Raw genomic sequence first — 23,749 nt, forward strand, 5'->3', positions numbered from 1 at the left:
ATTTTACAGGCTCACTCCCTGCAGAAAAGGTAAGTACATTCATCTGTAAAAAAATTAAAGATGAGGTAGGTTTGAATTAACGTTGTATTTTTTCATTTTCTCTTAGAAGAATTTCCCTGAGACAGTTTCTTCCTAATTCAAACACAGATTAGAAGACGAGAATTCGATTGTTTCCAAAGTCGACCACAACAATCATGCCATCAGGGGTGACAGCTATACCTGAAGGACGGTCCATCTGACCAAAGCCGCTTCCCTGAGTGCCAAACTTGCATAAAAAGCTACCATTGGACTCGAATATCTGCACCCGGTGGTTCCTGGAGTCAGCCACGATGATGCGCCCTTCCTGATCCACCGCCACTCCCTGCGGGCGCAGGAACTGGCCGTTGCCAGTGCCCTCGGAGCCCAGGAAGCGTGCTGACTGACAATCTGGATGGATGACCAAGAGGCGATGGTTGTTGAAGTCTGTCACTACCAAGTGGCCCTCGTGATTGAACGTCACACCTCTGGGGGAATCAAAGTGCTTCCAGAGTACCCCTTCGAAGCCGTACTTGTTAAGGAACACGCCGTCGGGCCCGAACAGCTGAACGCGATGGTTCCTTGTGTCAGAGACCAGGATCTTCCCCTCTGCATTGACAGCCACATCCCACGGGTAATTGAACTGCCCGTTTTTCGTTCCTTTCTCCCCAAACTTCAGAATGAACTGCCCCTCGAACGTGAAGATCTGGATGCGATGATTGTCCTTGTCGGCCACGACGATCCTACGCGAAATGTCACAGGCCACGCCAGCAGGGCGATCGAATTGGCCTGGCCGGGAGCCCAGCGTGCCAAACTTGTGATGGAAGGTCCCGCATGGCTTGAACACCTGGATGCGGTTGTTACTGCGGTCAGCAACAATGATGAAGCCTTCTTTGTCAACGCTGACCCCCCAGGGGCGGCAGAGCTTGCCGTCGCTGTCTCCCTCGCTGCCGAAGGACAGCCCCGGCAGCCCGATGCCCATGTAGCTGCGCCCGGACTTCACCATCACTTTGAAGGGGCTGTTCTCAATGTGTTGGTTGCACATCATCACGGACACCAGGTGCTCTCCCTCCAGCTGGGGACGGTAGCTGACCAGGTATGTTCCGTTCTGCTGATCGCTGACTTCTGCCCCGAAAAGGTTTCCATCTGGGCCCATGACCACTGCAGAGATCATGTCACCCCCTGAAAGGCGAGGCTCCCCGTCATGGTCGTAGCCAATCACGGTGAACGAGGCCACCTTGCCCTGCAGGGCACGCTTGAGACCTTCCCCTGTGGCTTTGGTCAAGGGAGCAAAAGCTCCGCTGCTGACAAAGCCCATTGATTTAATGGCCATATACAATGCCTGGTCAGGGGGGGTGAACATGATCCTGTCGTCTTCCTGTGGCTGGAGAAGGCCTCTGACGTTCTTCAGCTCCTGCACCTGAGCCAGCATGCGGTCCCGAGCCAGAAGAATATCCATGGTACGACCCTCCTCCAGGACCTGCTGAACAGCACTAATGGTGTTATCCAGCTTGTTTAGGTTCTGACGTAACTTTTCAACTTGCAAGTAGAGTGACTTGGCCTTGACTTGGCGAATCTTTTCCACCTTGTTGGAAATGGGGGAGAGAAAAGCGCACTTACATCAGGAAAGACAGACCACAACACAGATTTCCTTCACTCTCCCTTCTACATAAAAGACAGTTGGACAGTTGTTATAGCAAGCTGACACACAGCCGCGGAACAAACCTCTAAAAATCACAATGTAGACAAGAAGAAACAAGGAGAACTAATTACTTATCCAAATTTAGGATTATTAGTCTCTCCTACCCTCCAGGCAACACCATACTTTCCTACTCTGCAGATCTGCTGCATCAGAGTGACATTTGAAAGCGAGACTCACTTAGTAGTAATTATTTGCTTCCTCAAATGCTATTCTGTTTTCTAGTTGCAAGGTACTTGACAGATCATCCAAAGGCACATTTCATTCAGCCCCCAGGGAGGACAGAAGTTATTGCAGCCTCTCCAGAAGAGCAGAGGCTGAGGCTCCACTAACCAGAACTGAGACCAATTTCAGAAGGTGGGTGGTTGTCCCATGGACCTGAGCTGGGAGTCAGCACCAGCTAATGCACGTGGGCTCCCTGCCTGCCAGAACTCTTTTCATGTGACTGGATAATACCAGACATCTATCTCCAGGGATTTTTAGGGTCCAATTATTTTAATATTTTCTTGTAAATACTGGCAGTCATGCTGAGCTTGTGCTTTAAAACAGGATGTTTTGTAAATCTCACTTCAAATAACACAGAAGGTTGCTGCCATTCCCTGCTTGAGAGACTGATGTTGGTGCAAAAAAAAAAACACCTGGTTTGTAACTCATCTATACAAGCCTGTGTCTACCCTTACTCGTGAAAAACCACTTTGGACCATCTGGCGAAGACACCTGCTTCATAAAACTAATGTAACATGTCTTTGTTTTATTGTTGCAAAAGTACATTTCCTGATGTCTGAATACTTGCTTGGCCTCAGAACAATATCTGGAATGCATTTTAGTGAAGGAAGACTCAATGTCTGAAGACTCCTTGGTTAGACACTGACTAGACAACATATGTACAAACATGCTAAAAGTTGAGGTATGTAGGTTTTACCAAGCTGTAAAAAAATTTGGAGATGCTTCTTCCAATAGTTGTCCAAAACAAATTATTGATGTTAGGTCTCAGCTTAATCCTTAGACTCAGCTCTGGTATACAAAATTGTTTATTAGCGTGCTTGATACAAGAGCTTGATAGACTGAGTTTGTTTTGCTAAAATCATTTACCACCACCACCACATTTCCTTCTTAAAATAATGTTTTGCGTCTTGAAGAGAGATTGCTTTCAGTGCATATAGTCCAACAAAGTGCATTTGTACAGCACAGTAGGATAAAAAGAGCTCAGGGGCAGATCTGACTCCTCCTGTACTAGGAATACCTTAAAAGAGAAAGCTGCCAAGCTTCCTGACGAAGGTTAAGAGAAAAGTAAACTCATTGCCCTCAATCCAAAAGCTAAAAAAAACAGCATTTGAAGTACACTAACTACATAAAATGCAATTTTAATCTTGCTATTGACACTTACAGAAGAAAACAAAGCTTCTCTTGCAGGGGACCATGACCATTGAATTACTTTTCTGGAATAAGAAACTTGCCTGTTACTTCCTTTCCTCCTCTCAAAATAACACACATGCATTGTTGGGCTGAAATGAGCCCATCAGTTCAGAATTGTGCAGATACTCTTGCTGGAGAGTACTCTTTTCTTATATTAGGTCAAAAAAATTACTTAGAGGGAGGACGCTACCTTGATTGACAATGTAGGTTTTTAAGGATGGGGACAATGAAAGCTGGTCTCAAAGAATTTCTACTAGCACTTCTAGGAACAAAAATGGACAGGATAGGATATACAGCTTTGCTCCTGTCCTTTATAAGAAGTGGATTGGAAAACCAATTATACTATGTAGCTAATTCTAGAGCGGCCCATTAAAGATATTTTGAAGACATTGTTTAGAGGGGATCTCCTCCCGGGGCAGCTGCTGGGCCAGCAGGGGGAGTGCCCAGCCCGGGTGTGGGGCTGTGCTGCTCCGAGGATCCAGCAGCCCCTGCAAAACCCCACCAGCGGCTCCGGTTAAGGAAACCTGCAGCTTTCCTCGGATATCAGAATCTGGCTGTGTAGTAGTTTGAGTAATTTTTCAGTTTGAAAAACCCTTGTCAGCAGCGCAAACCACCAATGTAAGGGTGCATACCTTCCAGAGCAGCTCACACTCCCGCTCTTCCAAGGCCTTCTTATGTCTAGTGGTCACTACTTTGACTTCAGACTGTACCACCTTCGCTTTCATCTCGACTTGCTCTGCCACAGCCTGAGCCTGTTCAATACTCAGCTGGGGAGAAAAAGAGACACACTTAGGGCTTGACCAAACCGATTAAAAATGCATCAGAGGACTGCTGCTTACATTTTACATTACATGCTACGCCTTCAGGTAAAGGTGTAAAATGACAACTCTTATTTCTTACTAGGCCTTCTTCACCCATTTCATACACAGCAGCCTAAAATCTCTCAGGATTGTTTAAATACATCTATTACATGGAGTTTACACCTTCATTGTGCCTTGCACCAACACCACAGCACTAAATTCCCTGTGCAATTGCAACAAGCAGCTAATATGGTGAACAAGAGACTTGCACAGAAGTTCATACTCCTGTTTTCTTCCATGTAGAGAACCCAGTTTTTCTACCCCCTCAAAATGGTTCAGACTGTTGTTGTGTGATGGGTCTGCTTCTAGTAAAAAATGACACTCTATGGAACAGACTGTGTTGTCTATGCATTTGAGCTGCACAGAAATACCCCTAAAAGAGTGTGGAGATAATAAATTTTAAAAGAAAAACTAAGAAGAAATGGTTATCAGTAAAAAGTATTCATATAGTTATTCACATCTTGGGTAGAGGTGTGAATTATTTCTAGTATTCAAATTATTTCTAATATACTCTTGCAATGATAGTATTTTTTAAATCTTCTGTAGTAGTATTCTGCAGAATGGACCAAGAAGGAGCACGTCTCTTTTTCCCCCCTTAAATTAAAAATTGTTTCCTCAAAAAAATCCATCCTAAACTACTCCCAAGTTTCACAAAATATTACAGAAATGGGCATAAAAACAAAGACCAGGCAAATCTGAAGGCTCACAATGGAACAGGTTCAATAGCAATGGCTAACAATTTTTTTAACACCTTTGTCATACAGTGAACCAGCAGATGAACCTGTGACCCTCAAAAGAGGTTAAAAAGATAGCAACTTATCAGTTACAAAATTCTAGAATACGGTGATGGCCTGTGTAGATATTCAGCCTAAAAAAGAGTGGAATTCTTACAAGTGTACAGACTCTTGAATGGAGGGCTCTGAGAGGTCAGAGCCAGGCTCCTTCCAGCAGTGCCCTGTGACAGGACCAGAGGCAATGGGCACTAACTGAAACAGACGTTCCCTCTGAACATTAGGAAACACTTCTTTTTCCTCAGAAATGCAAGCTCATTGAAATCAGCTAAAAAGTAATTTAAAGGCTTTACCATACATTCAGAACCTTCAGGAAGATATCCTCATTTTAATTGCACGTATGAGGATGTACCAATCTGAGAACCACCTGTTGCAACCATCTGTGAACTACCCAATGTGACCCAGCATCACTGAGGAAGTCAGACAGGACACATTGTCATCTTTCACTGAATAGCTGTTAGCATTTTTGAACTCTCAGTTCAGCAGCATCTAGTCGATGCCAACAACTAGAATGCGAAAACATAAAAACTTAAATATAGCATTACTTGGACATTTTCATTCCAGGTAAGTTATTTTAAGACAACTAGGCTGAACTAGACTAATTCTTCCAGGTCACATAGGTGATACTTTTCTGTAAGAAAAAAGAAGACTAACCTGGCCAGGTGATTGCTCTCCGGAGACAAGTTGAAGACAACCCTGACAAAATCAGACAAGACAACATTTCTATCTTTACTCCAAAGAATTTTCCTGCAAACTGTCAGGGGAAAACAGGAGTGCTACTTGACAGCCAGCCTGCAGCCCAGGGCTCAGTAAGAGGAATAGGTCTTTCAGCACTTCCTCCTTCATGAACTCCCAGAGTCACCCTCACTACAGTTTTAACAGGGAATGTCTACAAACTCATAGACAGCCTATATATCCCAGTTCCACTGGAGGCTGCCCTGCCCTCTCACAAAGCTTCTGGCAGGCAAATTTGACAAAAAATTAAAATCTCATTACAACAGTTAGCAAAGTAGACATGAAGTCACAACTGGCCATGGATTAAGACTTCATAAAAGCCCGTAGGCCTCAGACCCAGCTAGAAGAGGCCACACGTAAGAATACTGAGCCTCTATGACCTCTTTGCCATTCAAATACAGAAGCTGCCCTACTGCAGGGGAAAAGCATGCATTTCTTCCAAAACAGACCTCGATTCCCATCAAGTACAGCAAAACACCTTTGTTCCCTTGCAAAGAGAAAGAGGTATCACTTTGAGAAGTGTCAGGGAAACTATCCACTCATATTCCAATTTTAACAATGATGTCTGTGAAAGCATAAAAATCTTGATTTACTTATTTTTTGCTTTTTGTACTCAGTACCCATTTAGAACTATGATCTACATATATATGCATCCCTTATTATACCTTAGGGATAAGAGCAATCCCAACTTCCTTCTTTAATCCCCACTAAAGCCAGAGTCCACCTTTCAAGGACTCCATCATAGCAGGAGAGGTAGTAATTCCCTGTGGATGCTGGGATCTTTCAGCTATAGGAACCAGTTATGCACAGCTAGTTGTCTACCAACAACTCATGTCATCATCTGGATTTATTTTTACTTGCCCAAGTATGAACAGCTCAGATCAGTGGGGGATGCCCAAAATGTTAGGATTCTAATATCATCCAAGATATTGGTGAAGTTTTGGTAAAATTCATAGGATTCTGCACTCTGCCCAAATAAGCTAGAACAGCTTAGGAAGGCTGACCAGCAACAAACATGCAGAGGTATGATGGGGGGAACAGCAATAGCAAGTTATCTATATCTGAAGCAAAAGCCAAGAGCATTAAGTACAACTTTTGGGAGTCTTCTTCACATGGAAATCCCTTGTTCACTTTGATTACATCACTGTAAGATGTCAGAATTCTGCCATGAAAACTCACTCCTGCTGTTTTGCAGGCATTTTCTGTACTGAACTTGTCTAGGAAGCATGTTATGCAGCAGTGTTTCTTGTTCTGGTCAGACACCACACAATCTCTTTAACAACAAATCCTTGTAAAGAAGAATAGCTTTTATCATGCTCTCGCCTCATGGTATGTCATAATTTTCCCAGTGCTAGTGAATTAGATGGTCAACCAGTTCACACACTTGGGAGACAGAAGACAAGGCCTGTGTTTATCCAAGAATTGTGCTGAGTTACTGAATGTGAGATGGAAAACAATTGTTTTGTTTCCTGCTGTTGGCCAAGAAAGTAAATAATCTATTTGCAGCTGTACCTCTCTACTGTGGCTTCTCAGGGCTCTAAAGATGGTCAATACCACTCCCCCTTCTATTAGAGATGTCACCAGTGCCTTGTGTTTGTTAAGAACAAGTAAAAACAAGTAAAACACTACTTTGCAGTGTATTTTGTAAACTTTAAGGTTCAAACTGGTACTTCCAATTCCTCAAGAGCAAAATTTAAGTAGTAGCAGTCCTTGTGCAGGTGACATGTTCCAGGGGACCACCACACAAGGAAACTGCACACAGAGCTTCCAGTGAGGCAGACAAACTTGTTTCCATGAAGGAAAACAATGTAGACATCCATCACTAGCTACTGGTACCAGCACATTTCAGTTTGGAGTAAAAGGTGAAGGGGAAAGTTGTATTGGAACCTGGGTGTCCTTCACAAGCTCCCTTTAGGTGGACACCTCTGGGAGTTTCCCTTTATCTACATTTCACCACCTGAAGGAAAAACTAGTGATGGTCTTGCTCCAGTGGCTACAGCAACATGAACCTACGAAGAAATCAACTGCAATTGTCAGAAGTAGCAGGGTAGCATTATAGAACTTGGCCATGCTTCTGGATATCTACACTGACTACAGAGGTGCCCAAATCAAGACCTGCCATTCTGTAGAATGGCAACAGTCAGTAATTTTTTGTCTTTCCTGTCTTCTGTTGAACAGTAGGAACTAGAGCCTCAAGATAAAAAAAAAATCTATGATTTCATGTTTATCTAAATACTACTATGGGATATATAATGTTCTAGACTCCCAAGTTTTTGCTAGTGCTGATGCTCTGTTAAATGAAAAAAAAAAATTATCAGAAGCATAAAATGCTCCAGGAGAAAGAAAAACTATTACATAGCTTGTGCTCTGAAGAGCTGTGACAGAGGTGCTGATGCCCTCACTGAGTGGTTTCTGCTGTCTGATACTCAAATTAAATCGGTATGCCCACAGCTATGTCCACACAGCACACAGTTATTTGAAGAGGCTACCTCAGGTCTCTGAAACAGCAGGACCTGTTGATCTAGATGCTGAGCCATGATGTTAGATCACACCAATTTAGTCCAGGAATTTATCCAATTGAACAAACTGCAGCACAACATACCACAGTGGAAGCACCATGAGATACTATAAAGGCTGCTTATGGTAACTGTACTGCAACTCATCAATGCTGGCTTGCATGAACATATTTTAAAAAGTCCCTAGGATTTTTTCTATTCCATCCATCCATCCAAAGATGGGAGGGAGGTATAATTTTTCAGCCATTAATTCTGACATTTAAGTTTCCCAATCTCAAGTTTTCCAATGAAGGTGCAAATCTCTGGAGAGAAAACTCAAATTCAAAAGCAAATTTTGGTTCTACTGAGGAATTCTTCAGTATTTCAGGGGTGAATGGACCTCAGGTATTGAATAAAGAATATTAATTATACACTTTCCTACCTCAGTATGGACGATTTGCAGTTTAACCATTAAGAAATTTAAGACTAAGTTAACCCTAATCAGAGGGGAACAAACAGCTGAGATGCTTCTTCTCTGACAAACTCCTTTCTGGATTTTAAAAGCACATTAACTACAAAAAATCCTGAAGGAAACTTTTTGGTATGTCTCAAGTTAGCCTTCTTCCACCAAATGGAAGGTGTCCCAGCCATAAGTGGTTTGCTTTCAGTTCCTTAAGGCACAAAAAGATACAGTGGGCTCATTTCACTGAACTTTTCCAGTTACTTATCACTGTGTCAAGCAGGATAAAACAACCAGGACATAAACTTGACTTTCCCCGGCATCAAGAACTGGATACAAACCTCCTAATGTTCTCACACTAGAAAAATTAACTGGAAGATCCTACATAATTGCAGTGAAAGGTACCAGGATTTGCAGTAATACTGGTGCAGCTATAGCACAAATCACAGTAGCTGGACCAATTTAAATGCTTCAGTCCAATGCCTGTAAACACTACAACATCTTCACTTGAAGTTCCTCACAAAGATAATTTTTAAAGAAGCTTTGATGGAGGGAGGGCTAGAGGCCAGGTTAACTCATGCCAGATACAACTCAGCAATCATTTTGGTTTGTACTGCAAGAACAGACTTTTTGCCTACAGTTTTAGGCAGAACAGTAGTTTGGACAGTGACACATGTCAAATCCATCTTCCCCAATAACCATCTGCTCATATGCTGCACTGAGGAACTCACTGAAATACCACACAAAACAGTGGCTAAAAGTACAAAGAAATTCAGCCTCTTGATATAAAATCCAGCTTTAGAAAAGCACAATTAACTCCATTTTGTTGACAAAGCTTCATTTCAGATTCTCAAACCTGCAAGCCTGACTTCTAAGCCATGCACAAGGCTGCCTGAGCTAACTCAATGTGACAACCCCAAAACGATCCCTTGCAGCACAGCAGTGCCATCCTTCTCAGGTATCGACCTCCCAGCAGCACAGATCCATATGGCAACCCACAGGGAAGCTCCCACTGAAGGGCAGAGGCTCAAGGCAACAGATCAGCTTCCTCCTCTGGCCAGATGAGTTTCTTACAGTACCCCCTCGCCCCCCGTAAAGGTGTTAATCTATTTCATACCACTTCCCCCACAGATTTGGGAGGGAAGCTCCTAAGCCTTTCATGACAGATAAGAGAGCAGCTCCCGCTATGCTCTGCACATGATCAGTCTCACAGGGCAGTGAGAAGCTTGCATGGTCAAGCACCCCAGCAAAACCAATTATAGGCTCAGCTAAGAAAGAATTTATCTTGTTTTCCAATAAACCCACTTTTTAAGACATCTGAGATGAACAAATGAAAATGTATTTTAAGGTATTCACCTGGAAATTGACCCCAAATGAACATGAGCGCTCACTGCTTTACTGTTACGCAAGCGCATTAGGTTACATGCATACATCCATACATATATACAGTTACACATGTATAGATGTATTTTAAGAAGGTGACATTTTGAAGAAGCCATCTATCTTTCACCATAACAGATTTACGTTCAGTTTGTGACCTAGTCCTTGGAAAAAATTCTGAAAGAAGACAGCTAAGTGTGCACTTTCATGAGGTAAAACAAGGCAGTGGGACATGCTCCCCACATATAGAAAGGCAGCAGTCCTGATTCCTCCCACACCATTTATCCAGTGTCAACTTTGGCTTTCATGCCACCTTGTGAATCAATCTGAGTCTCTGAAAAGGCTGGAAAAGTATCCCAGCTAGGAGTATAGCTTTCTGCTGAAATAAGAAAGAGTCCTACCAGCAGCCCAGCTGGATGTTGCTGCTTCATTCCTTGGCACCACCAACAGACCTTGTAGCACTGCAGCGAACCAGCCAGAGGGCTGACCCAGCCAAAAAGTTAACCCACAGAAAAGATACCCTTTCAGCTGCATCAGTTCATCACACAGGCACAAGTTCTCAAGTTAGAGACAGGCTTAGGAATGCAGGCCAGGACCATCATAGCACAAAGAAGCATGGAAGGCTTTCCATTGCTGCAGAAATATCACTTAGGAAAAAAAAGCAAGCTTCTTGCTCTTTCTTACAGAGGACTTGAACTTCCTTGAAAAGTGAGGTTTGGACTCTTCTGGAGTGACAGGCTACATCAGGCTTCAGTGGATCAAGAGGTTGAAATGTATCCCAACTCACAGCATTTTTTTTTAAGTCTGAAAAACAATCTTTCCTCCAAAGCCACAGGAAGAGCTTAAATAAACATTTCTTCCTAAAAGCCTTCAACTTTGCTTAACCAGATACTCTCCAGCCAGTTGACTCATGGCTTGATTTCCTCTCTCCTGCAAGGCCGCCCTTCAAATTCCACCTTTTCCCATTTACTTTCAACTACCCCTCCTCATCCATCCTCAACATCTCCTGTCAGGGGAGCTATCACTTTCAGTGCCTATTAAGAAAGAGTTTATGGTACAGCAGTTATGTATCAGTCCCACTAAGAAGTGTTACTACAATGTATTACTTTTCAAGCCCCTTAGAGTTCCAGTCTTGTGTCCCTCATATTACAGCTTGTACTGGCACTTAATTCTCTGTTGACTATTTCCATACTTTTAGGAAAACCACTCAAGCCAATTTCTTTTAATTTACAGATTTTAATTTATAGATTACATATTTCAGAGTTTGTTTTGAATTCATGCTGACATGCTGTCTCCTCCCTAAGATAAACATACAGCTTCACAGCCACATTGTCCCAAGAATAAGGAGAGCTCTGCTTCATGAAAATTTTGAGTTGAGCACCTCTGCTTTTAACAGCAACACATGCTCTTCTGGCTCCTGTTGATGTTGCTTCAGGAGTAGCTGGCTTGGGCTGAGCAATTTTCCCATTCCTGCACATGTGCACACAGATTTCTACCCTGAACTTTATCACAGATCTGTTTGCTCACTACTCTTCTTTTCTGCAGTGGTCCAGACTAAGAACCCCACTAAACTAATGAAACAGCTCAGCTGTTAAAACATGGCTCATTTTACAGATCTTTACACAAGCTGCTCAACTAATACTTCCAAGACAGCCTCCTAACCTGGATGGGCTGTAGCCAGGCCTGGGCAAATGTGCATGAGCTAAGTTCAGTAGAGTTGCTTGTTCAAGTTACACGAGCACACAACTTTTACCTGCACCATCAAGCAACAATCAGCCCATCACAATGGCAGGAGCCTTCAGCATAAAGGCCAGAAAAAGATAAGGAAGGAATGAGCAAAGTAAACTCAGTAGGAAGAAAATCAGGCACAAAAGCATTTATGCAATAGTAGCAGAGTGGTGCTCCATGATCTGCTAGTTTCTACTCCAAAACACAGTCCTTAGATGATTTAGCTGTACCAGTTAGATGATTAAGAGCCCTGGAGGTCAAAAGCAGTAATTTAATTACTAACAGGCAAGCCCTTGTCTAGGACAGTCTGGAGAAATTCAGTGATGGTCTTTAAACTAGTATAATTCCTTCCTTCTTGTCATTTTGGGTGTGTGTAAAGCATTTCACTATGGATACTGCTGAAGAGCTTTACAATCCAGTTTAAAACAAATCTTGGAAGATGCTAGGTTTTCAAGAATTCTGCCTGAAGCTGGAGTTAAAAGTTAGCCATCCAGCTCCAAAAACTTGTTACACTGGCACAGTAAACAAGTTAACATCAGAAACTGAAGGAAAATGTCAACAACTGATTACTATCTATACAAACAATTATGATTCCACTGGTGCAAAGACTTAATGAGAGACTAATTAGTTGCTTTTGTCTCACAGAACAAGCTTAATTCCTTAATTTACTAGAAACAAGCAGCAGAGAGAAGACAATGAGCTTATGAGCTTTGGGTTATTTTAATTACTATTTGTATCTTGCATGTGCCAGGAAAGCCCACCCAATCTGGAAGGTAAGTTAACTCCCTATCCATGACATTCTACAAAAGTTTACTCAAAAAAAAAAAAAAAAAAAAAAAGAAACAACACCAAAAAAAAACCAAAAAACAAAACAAAAAAACCCACAAAAACTTAGTAGTTAAAGCATATAGTGTTGAGTTTTGTAATACTCAACTCAAATTTAGGACATGACACTAACAAAACTACATGGCAGCAGGTGTGGAGTGGAGCTTTCCACTATGGTCACCCCATCCAAAGTCTCCCTAGAGACAAAACTACTAATATAATCTCACACTTACCACTGGGTACTACTCAGCAAAAGTAAGTATTTACATATCACTGCAGTTTAATTCCTGATGAAAATTCCTTCTCTAGTTTGAAGCACTGTGCTACCTTCTTTCCAGCCCTTGCCAGGTATAGATGTTTGCACTATAAAACACAGCTGAGGTAGAGTACAGTAATAGGCAGGGTTTTCTTCTCATGGAGAAGAGCAATCTTCTCATGGAGATAGCTCTAGACCCTCTGCACATACAGGTTAAGGAATTTCACACTAATCCAGCAGCTGATTAGTATTTTGTATTTGGTGGCAACACTGAAGAAATAACAAGAGCCAAAGGTAGGCAGAGTGCGAGAAACTATACAGGCAGGAAGATGCTCAAAGAAAGTCTCAGTTGGAAAACCAAAACCAGGTTTGGCACTGCCACATAAGATCTGAGCTTTCTTGAAACACTTCACACTCAAGTGCATTTGTACAGAGCGTCATATATATTTTGATTTACATGACAGGATTATGCTACAAGAATGCAAAACTCATATAACAGCACTTTATTTTCAGCTCCACCGCCACTTCTGACAGGGATCTGAGAAAACAGAAGGGGTGAGAAGACTGACAGCAGAAGCAGAGAGCTTTTTGCCTTGACACCTTGCCCTGTAACAGACAAGCTGGGTGGGAGAGGGGGGAGAAGAAGGAGGGAGAAATAAAGTACTCAAGTTGGGAGTATCTTACTTGAATAGCCTGTCGTCCTTGCTGAGCATCTGCCAGGAGCTGAATGGTGAGAGTCCTGGAGTCCTGTAGGGCATCTTGGAGGTAGATAAAGCTGTGACCCACATGTCGTCCCATGGTACATTCCCGACATATGGGGACAGAACAGGTATCACAGTAGAAATGCAGTACCTGGAAGAAGGAGGAAAAAAAATTCTCACTACATAAAGAAGAAATGAAAAGAAAACAGAGCCAGGATGTGTTAAAAAAAAAAAAAAAAAAAAAAAAACAAAAACAAACCAAATCCAAAAGCTCAGCTTATAAGAGAGATGGTTAGAGGCAGTAGCAACAGGCAAAGACTTCACAATAGTTTCTCCACAGAGGAAGAGCTATCCTTCCCAGTAATCTCCAAATCATGCTCTAACAGTTAGATGGAAGTGTCATTGTTTTCTTTGCAATACAATACTAGGAAGAGTGTCCACATCAGCTCCCCTTAAGAGCGGAAGCCATCTGCCAACACTTGCAGATTGGAGATGGCATCTATGGCAACTTTCAGGTGAAGACTTTTCCTGCAAATACAAACACCAAAATCTCTTAAGAGGGCCATTCAATAATCAATACACTGGAGAGCTGCGACAGCAGCACACCCACTGCTCACAAGGGGAAAACCAACCATGCATGCCAAGAACCATCCTCTCTTTTCAAAATATGCAAATCCCTTATGTTCAGGACAGCAACAATATTGGGCAAAACTCCCCCCGCCACTTCCATCAACAACGCAAAAATCCTTTGCTATGACAGTGTTTTCTATGCTAGTGATGCTTTGAGATGCTTGAGTTGGAAAACAAGACTGGAACTTTATCATGCCCATCAGAGCATTTGAATGCTACATTGACCTGTGGGTAACCACTAAATCGCTGTTCTGTTCACAAAGCACTCCCAAACCCTATATTCAAATCACAACTTAGACCAAGATGTTAGCCTAGAAAGCTGGTTTCCATTCATCAGCCGTAGCTGCTCCCATTCCATCCAGTAGAGGGAAGTAACACACAGAAATAGCAACTTCCATGGAAGCCTGCCTTCTTAGAGGGAAGCAGAAACTGGCTCTCAAGTTTTTCTTTGCAAAGTGCAAATGAAGGAGCACAACACTCCAACACAAAAAAAAAAATCTGTATTCAAGTTTTGCTCTTAACTACACACACTATTTTTCTGGAGTGTAATAATAGAAAATCTGTATTACCATGGAACAGTACAATGGCACAAAGTTTCATACTACAAACAACTTTTCCATCACCAGATATTTGAAGCCTACCTCACAGAAAGGAGCAAGAGCAGAACAAAGATTGGACAAGTGTTTGATATGCCTGTCTTCTCCCAGCTGTCATCCAGCCACTCCCGACTCCAGCTAACAGCTCGTGATATGGTGCATAACATCCCCCTTTCCCTTCTCCCTCAAGAGCAAGGGGAAGGACAGGACAGGTGATTCCCTTGGATTGCTTGGGCTGCATAAAGTGACATTTTAAGCTCCTATAAGCACAACAGCTGAAGTGGTATATGGATTAATTTCTCAAAGGGGTATGTGTGTGTTCATGTGCACGTGTCAGATTTTACTAAAACCTGCCCTCTTTTTTTCTGAAATTAAGTTTTGCTGGAGGGAAACTGGAACGGACTTATGTTTGCTTCTGTTCAAATACTAAATCCTCAAGCAGTGTCTCAGATTCCCATTTTTTCAAGCAAAAAAAAAGCCTTAGCTCTGAAATGCATTGTTCAAACACATCATCTTCCTCAGCTAGAGGGATCCTTGTCCTTACACTGTGGTTGTCTAAATATGTGTACAATGTTCACTTGCACATAAAGTTCTGTATTTTTTCTGTTGAAATTACAGGGAATGTTTATTACATGTTGCTGAATAACTCCACTTAAACAACTGAGAAGTTGAGAGAGAATGAAAACCAAGACAAGGTATCAAGTTAAGTCATATGAATCTGATATACTTTAAAAACATACAGCAGGGATTTGGGGCCTCAGTCAAGCAGAGCAGCTGAAAAGAAAGTGGTGACCATATGAACAGAAGACCAGAAGCAAGTTAAATCTATTACTAGTCCTCCATAATAGTCAATACCAGAAGCACTTGGTCCACTCCTGCTGCAAGGTAGCAGCATCCACTGGGTAAAAGAGTCACCCAGCTGTTCAAGCCAAAGAAAAAACCAAACTTAAACTGTTCAGTTGCCTCTTGCCACCCACCAAAATGTGGTGGGAAACATCACTCCTAAATTTAGAATGAAGAGTGCCAAGACCCCTATTCTCATTTAGGAAATAGGCAGATTACACAGGACATGGCAGGGGAAGGTCTTGTATAGTAAACACTACAGAGCCATTGATACGGCCTTATTAATTTCTTAGTCAAACAAATAAAACAAAAAAGGTAAAAACAACATAGATTTAAAACAGAGAGCAAAAGAGTTAGCAAGCTGGGGCAAAAATAAGTAGATAATGCTGATCTGATCTCCATCACTACACTTTACCTTAAGTACACAGAGGGGAAAATCAGAAATGCACAATCCCTAGTGCTCTCTGTGGGGAGGGGAGCTAGCCAGCTAGCCACCAGAAGAGCACTGAAGGAGTCCGCTTCAAGGTGAACTAGCAACTCCCCAGAAACTCCTTTCTGGGCACAAAGACTACAAGAGAAGCCCCAAACTTAGCAGGGGTACAAGGGCAGGTCTCCTCCTGCAGTCAGTGTCACGCACACTCATCAGGGGCACCCAGCAGGCTGTACATCAGCTCTACCCAGCAAAGGGGACACATGGTCCCAGAGGATAAAGCTGGGAAATCTCTGGCTGTGCAGGGTACAACAGTGAGGGGAGGTTGTGCCAGCTGGGCTGATGGGGCTTGGGCACAGCATCCAACTTGCCTGTGCTTGCAGCCACAGCCAGGAGTTTATTGTTAAGCTCAAGCCTGCTCACATCTCAGTCCCTAGGTCATGGCCACAAAGGTCACGTTAGATTAAGTTTCTATGCCTGGTTCTAAATAGAGGGGGATGGGGGGAGCCAGAGCTCCCCTTTCTCCCCAACAAGCAACTCCCTGGAAAAAAAAAAAAAAAGATAATCATACCGAGCATAGGTGTAGGACAATGCACAGCTGTGTTCTCAGTTCAGAACTGATGCACACAGAGTGAGCATCACTGTGCCCCCCTCCTTCCAGTTGCAGCAATGTGAGACGGCCTGCCCACATTTCAGTTCACTGCTACTGCAGCATTGCAATGCTCCTTCCAGGACAAATAACTCCTGCTCGTCACAGGACAAATAACAAGACTGGTCTTGAAGTGTGGATGGGCAGGAGGAGCAGGAGGGAAGAGTAAGACTAAGTCTTCCTTAGTGGACATCAGCTTACACACAGATAAAAAACAAATTACACCACCCCAAAAATCCAAAATAAAACAAAAACTCCACCAAAACAAAGAAGCAAAACAGTACCTATTGGAAAGTCCTGAAGATTTTCCTCCCTCCCTATCTGAAGAGGCAGAGTTGAAACACCCAAAAGATCCATCAAGCTGTAAATGAACTATTGTCCTCTTAATTTCACTATTTACCCAAACATAAGAAAAATTGGTTTATAAATAAATACCTTCAAACTTTCTGGGTTTTTCCAAAGCACATGGGTAGCAAGGAAAGAAATATGAAAGCAGAGACAGATTTGTCCTTTCAAAGAAATTTATAATCTGTGCAAATTGCATTTAATGAATTGTTTCTTTCTGTAGTAATTATTAAGTAGTTAAACAAAAATACCACTTTTAAGATAAAAACTGGTGCTCTACAACACCCTATCCAGTAGGGAAAAAAAATTAATAAGCACGTTTAGAAGCTTTTATTTCTTTTTTTTTAACTGTTCTACTACATTAGATAGTATTTTAGAATTAAGTGAAGGGAGAAATCAGAAGGAAGAAGGGACTAGTTTTAGAGATAGTTAAAAGTGATTTATTTTAAAATAAATCAGCTATGGGTTGATTATTTCCCAAACAGGAAATATTTCCTGAATTGGTGGCATACAATTTTAGACACAAAACAATAAAGGGAGCCTACTTCAATTTAAACAGAATCAGTGAACCATGTTACAGGGCTATTCATCTTTTACAGCCACAGCAGCCCAAGAAATACAACAGCAAGGCCATAAATGTGATTGCTTCAGGAAAGGCTGTACAGTGCACCGTAAAAACATTTTACAACAGCAGGAATTCCTGGGTGTCGCTCTCCCCATTTTTTGGTCCATCTGCTTTCAAAGGGGGCAGGGGGATGGGCGGAGATGTTGTTAAACGTCCCCCGGGACTGCACAGCAATCAATCATCATCTGATGAATGGCCACTAAAGTTAAACCCTGACCCCACTCCACAATTCCCACACCAGCTCTTCTCTCCTTACTGCTGACCAGCTTCCAGCATGCTCCCCCACCTTCCAGCCCTCACCAAAATTTCCCAAATACCAAGCCCAGACAAAAGGAATGGAATGTAGTAGGCACCATGACAGAGGAGAATTCAGCAGAAACAGCATCTGAGGAGGCTTATCCTTACACTGTGTTTAAATAAATGTTCTTTCAGCAATACTCACGGTGCCCTTCTCCTCCCAGCTTGCAAACACTTCACTTCTCTCATTTTCAGAGCACATGTGCATGCAAATGGACAATAAAGCATGGGGAATCTAATCACATTAAAAATCTGTTTTCTGTCATGACATTTCAGTGTCTTCCAAGGATTTTTTTTAAGCCTACAGTGCTAAAAATCTGTACAAAGCAGCAACACATAAGGCCACATTATTTTTAAAATGCAAGTCTGCTCTAAAAAGCTACCCTGTAATCTTAACCAACAATAAAATGAGGCTACAGACAAAACAGTAGCCTCCTGGTTTCCACTTTTGGAAAACTTTCAGTATGGTACTTGTAAGTTAACTTAGGTTGATTTTATGATTTTTTTTTTTTAATCTTACTATAGTCAGTTTAAAGTTTTCCATTACTAAAGGTGTTTTATTATCAACTTCCCTTGACAGTAGGGCACACACCAGCGGCTTTGTTACGTAGTGTGTAAGGCTTAGATGACCGAGTTTAGTATAAAGCAATTTGCCAAGGAGTTTTGGTCCTACTTCCTCAGTACTGTGGGGTTGTTTTTTGATTTTTTTTTTTTTTTTGCTTCTCTCCCTCCCTGAAGAAAAAGCTGCTTCCCTGAATGCAGCAATTATTTATCTTTTTTTTTTTTAACAGTATTCAAATGAACTAGTCCTCCTGAGTGGTGTAGAGTTTGATACAGATAATTGTTGCAGGTTTAAGCAAAAATAGGTAATATTTTTACTCTGTAGGAAACTGGTTTCCACCTCAATGGCAATTTCTGACAATTAACCTGAATTCACACCATGATGAAAGTAGTACTTTAGGAACCTTAATTTGAAATTTGAGTGCTAAATATAAAGACTGAAGACATGGGCAAGTCACATGATACACATCAGAACTACAGGCAATTTCCCAGTATACCTTAAGCATTTGGCATTCAGAGGTACCAGTTAATGATCAAATTGCTCCTAGAACTTGTATTTTAACTTGATGCTCTGGTGTAGAAGAGACACAGCATGCACAGGTAGCTGTACCAAGTGGCAATAGTGAATTTAGTTTACTGTTACCTTCCTTTGCCACTTGGATGAACAGAGGTGGGTTTTGCTCCACTTAGAAATTCATCAAGTGCAAGAGGATCATTCAGTCCTTTTGTTAAATTCACCTTGATTTCCTTACCCCACCTGGAGTAATAAAAGCCCAGCTAACAGATGACTTGGCTCATACAAGTCTATTTATAGGAAATAAAGCTGAAATTCCATACGCTTTTCCAGCAGTAGTGTTAATACCCTTCCTTCCCCAGATGCTCCAGTGGGTTCTGTTCCTTGTTTCTCAGCCACACAGGTATCTCTTGGCCCAGTACATGAGGGGGAAGGAAGCTCACAAATAAAACCCCAAATGTGAAACCACACACAGCTCAAGGCTGCCACTTCACTCTGCAGTTAAACTAACAACTACTCTGTGAGGAAGCCCTAAATCTCCCCTGTCTTGCTCCTATCTCCCTCCCTTTACTGATCCAGTGTCGGTGAAAAGATCTGGGTATCTTTACAAAAAGCATAAAATTCATTTCTGAACAAACTATTTTTATCAGCTGAGCCTGGGATCAGAAGATTAGTAGGACCAGCACAAGGAAGGGGAAGAACCCATAATTAAGGGTATAGAGATACTTGATGACAACTATCTGGTACTCTGCCAACCTCACAGCTGGAAATCAGTGTAAATCTTCTCATTGATAGCATTAGTCTCAAGTTCTAACTGGAAGAGAACAGTATCTAACTGGAGTTGAGTTAAACAGGCTGGTAAATCAAACAGAGTACTATACTCTTAAAATTCCTAACATTTACCTCCTTCAATCCTCCTGTGATGTCATGAAGCCAGTAAAAACAGCTACATATTTTAGAGTGGTGACAGCACTGAGTCAGTCAAACCATCCGGGTTAAAAGCAAAGTTTTTTGAAAGAGGAACAGCCACATTAATCACTTTTAGAACACCCAGCAGGTATTAACAGCCAGCTGGGAGTGGAGCAGAGACCATTTAAGTTGTCTTTGCCAACACAAACAGCATTTGCAAATTTAAATGGAATTTGGGGTAGAAGTGACAATCAAGTTCCACTTCACTCTGATCACTGGAATGGTGTGACAACAGGCTGCCAACCGGGCCAGGAGACAGGAAGTCACACCTTCGACAAAGCTGTTTTAAGGATCTGCTGGCTCCAGCCTACTATGAAATTGCATTCTCTGTGTTTTAAGTTAAAATGTTATAAATGAAACTTCATGTGATGACTGCAGCTTCTGGTTCTAGCCACTCACCTGGCACTGCAGCTTCCCAAGCATTTCTCTTGGCACACCTCTGCCAGATGCACTACGCCCCCATTGATCCACTCTGATTACGGAGGGAGCAGCACACCAGTCACTGGACTTTGGCCATCTCATCAGCTAACTTTCTAAAAGCTCTTGGCTGCAAGGTAACTCAGTCAGCTGATCTAACACCACATCAGAGATTCCAGTTATTGATGGACTGGAAAGAGCATCTTGCTTTCAAATTAATTCATTGGTCCAATTCTTCCTAAAAAGGGATAAGCAAGGCTTAATACTATTTTTAATGTTAACACTGAGGTGATGTAGGTATAATTATCCCACAGTGGACTATTGTTTAATTATTACATAATGGCAAGTCAACATTCAGCTATTTCCTTTTCAATAAGTTGTTTGGAGAAAAAACAAACAAGTAATATTTTGTTTTTTTAAAAAATCTCAACATCTGTTTCAACACTGATGCAGGTAAGGTAGCCAGTCTAGGGAAAGATGCAATGGTATCAGTAGCTAGTAGATTACTCAGCCCAAGATAAGTCACAGCTCTTTCACAGATTTCAATAGGGGAGACCAGCCTGTGCTTCAACATGCAACTCATTAGCTGTTTAAATGCAGCTTCTGTGCCAAATCTGCATGACATGAGTAGCAGCAGGGTGGTCTTGGCTCACAGGGGACAGTGGGTGGATCTAAATATTCAACAGTTCAAGCATGCAAGCTAATAGCCTGCTGTGGTAGCTGACAGAGTGGGTCGGGACACAGCTCTACTTTCAAGCCCATCTGTCCAAGGCACTGCTGTGAGTCCCTGCAAATCCTCCACTGAGATTCTAAATTCTTCAGCTCTCTGAAAACCAGAGTGTCTTAAAGTTCTGATCCAAGGCTTGGTCATTATTTCAGTGATGCTGTAAACAGCAACAGGTTGACAACTTCTTTGCTATTGCACAAGGTGTTTTGTATTTTAGAGAGAACCAAATGTTAACATCCCTACAAACTCCTTATGTAACATGTTCTCCCCTTTCCCGCAAAGCACAGCATGAGAGCTTGTGAAAAATCTTCCTTCTATGCACAGAAAGGGCTGGACTAAGAGTCAGGGTACACACAAGGCTCCTGTGCCATCTCTGTGACTATCATCAGTATGGCCTCACCTCTCAAAATCCATATTCCTCAAGCCCGTACTGTTTCCACACCGCTGCAGAGAACACTTGCTCTGTTCAGGTCCTTGGCAACTGTTGATCTTCACATGGAAATATGACAGCAAGGGTGCCATTTTATGTCTTGCAAATTAATAAAAAGTTTTTGTCTCTTAATATACTGGAGACAAACCTTATTTTTATGATTTGATGGGAGAAGGGAGTGGGAAGAGAAACAAACAACCCTAAAGTTCCCAGATTTCACTCAAGGGCAGCTAGTCCTCATGGTGAGGACAAACCAATTGAGAAACAACATGTCAAGCAGATGGGGGGTTGTGTGCAGTTTGACAGACAGACTTCTCTGATCCCAACACAAACAGTTCTTGAGTAGGATTGATTTTCTTACACAGCTAGTCTCTAGTCAATCCACCACCACCTAACAAAATTCACTTTGATGCAACTGATTCCCATTAATATTGTTAGAGGGCTTCTCTGGGGGGTCAGAGAGCCTATCAGGCTAGACAGCTTAAATTCATAATGCTCAGCTGCTAGGGAAAAACTCAGTATGAGAAGAAAGAACACATTTATCCAGATATACTTCTGCTTTATCTATTTGAGCTTTGTGATAAGTTCTACTTGAGTGGTTTTTCTGGGTTTTTTTAGAATTTTATTTCATGTGAGGTTTTGTGGGGGGCTTGCACTTTTTTTTTTATTTAAGCAATACTAGAAATCTTGGTTCAGAAAAGTATTTCTTCAGAACATGAGTTGGGACTTAACTCTTTCACACCATGTAATGCTTCAATTAAAACATCTAGTACTCATTTGCTACAAGAAAAAAAAAGATTGAAAGCATGTATTTGAAAACTCCCACAGCTGAAGCACCACATGAATAAGTCAAACTGCAGAAGCTGAAGAATACTGAAAAACTAAGTACTAGAAAAGCTTCCAGCACTTTCCAGCTTCACTGTCTCCTTGTTCCCCCTTGCTTATGTGGCCTTACTGACAATCACAGAGGAAAAGTGCAAGAATCCAGAATCAAAACAATTAGTACAGAACAGTGCTCAAAATTTTGTAAGTTTTAGATAAAGTAGTTTTTATATGGAAGCAACTTGAACATAAAATCAACAGTAGGCAGCAGATCAACATGTTTAATCCGTAATCTTCAAGAGCATACATTATTTGGGGAGGTTGTCTCTGTGCTGATTGTTCATTTAATTTTAATAACATTACATAATCTCTACATAATTCTTTTAAAAGCTTCTCTTTATACTTTTTAAAAGGAGTATTTGTGTTAGGAAGAAAAAAACAAACTTGTAGACTAACAAGTCTCAAAGTCCTTTTAACAAAGAGGATTGGTAGCACACATTTAACAAAGTGAAGAGACTCTGGTATCTAACCCCACCACTACCAGACCCTGGTAACTCCAGTTTGAGTAACAGCCTGGTAAGCACAATCAGTCCACATAACTTGTACAAGACACTGTCCCTCCTCCCCTGCTTTCCAGTATCAGCTCTCCAGAGAGTGATCCAGTATTACGGGAGTGAATATCCCCACAGAGATAGCACTGCAATTACCAAAGGATGATTAGGCTGCTTGCAACGAGAACTTTTACCCATGCAAAACATGAAACACATCTATCCAGTTTAAATTTAGTTTGAACTTCCATAGGATTGCTATGGCTCTGTTTTTATGTGGAGTACAAGCGAATCACAATAAAAGCAATTTACCCATTGGGGCATAAGCCGACCACCTGGGATACTATGGAAAGGAATTCCTCCTCCCTACTTTTTCTCAGTGGTAAACTATCCAGCTGGCCACGTGTGCGTGGCAGACTGGGGAAGGGGTAGAAGGCGGCATCCTCTTCTCCTCACCCCACCCCACCTCGGCACTGGGCTCTGGGCACTGCTGCAGCCCTAATCTAATGGGAACAGCACAGTTCTGCTGCTCCTCCCACTTCTGCCTCGAATCCCTGTCTTCAGAGAAAAGCTGTAACAGGAACAGCCATGGTACTGAACCCCCACAGCAGGAACTGTTAAATTTTTTCTTCTTTAACTGTGAAACAATCCATTCCTATTAAACAAGTCCAGTTACTACCAGTGCCATATGCACATCAAACTCAGGTCAAAGTGAATATGACCAACTATAGCCTTTTATTAGGAAATACAGGCAAGACGCTTGTCTGGGAAAACTGACATATAAACCCATTCCAAGTGTTTTATACCGCAATGTTTTTAGTTACTGCTTATGTGGAACAGCTTTCGTGGAAAGCACAAAGGCAGCGCCGAATTGGCCCACTCTGTTCTTTGCCTTACTCTTTCCCAAACACTCTTTTTACAACAACTATATACCTACATATGAAGTCCTTATAGAATAGGGAATTTAAGGGAACTTCTTTCTTCA

At 41.9% G+C, this 23,749-nt stretch overlaps 1 protein-coding gene across 1 annotated transcript in view; it reads right to left on the reverse strand.

Moving 5' to 3' along the window:
- Positions 1 to 148: 148 nt before the first annotated feature.
- The window catches only part of TRIM71 (tripartite motif containing 71), a 54,211-nt gene continuing 30,610 nt past the window's right edge, over positions 149 to 23,749 (reverse strand). Inside the window, exons 2-4 of the mRNA XM_053956514.1 lie at positions 13,345 to 13,512; positions 3,763 to 3,897; positions 149 to 1,600 (exon numbers count right to left, since the gene is read on the reverse strand). Of these exons, the coding sequence (XP_053812489.1) occupies positions 149 to 1,600; positions 3,763 to 3,897; positions 13,345 to 13,512 (1,755 nt within the window). The remainder of the gene's footprint in view (positions 1,601 to 3,762; positions 3,898 to 13,344; positions 13,513 to 23,749) is intronic.

The sequence above is a fragment of the Vidua chalybeata genome, chromosome 1 (assembly GCF_026979565.1).
Source record: "Vidua chalybeata isolate OUT-0048 chromosome 1, bVidCha1 merged haplotype, whole genome shotgun sequence".
Taxonomy (NCBI): Eukaryota; Metazoa; Chordata; class Aves; order Passeriformes; family Viduidae; genus Vidua; species Vidua chalybeata.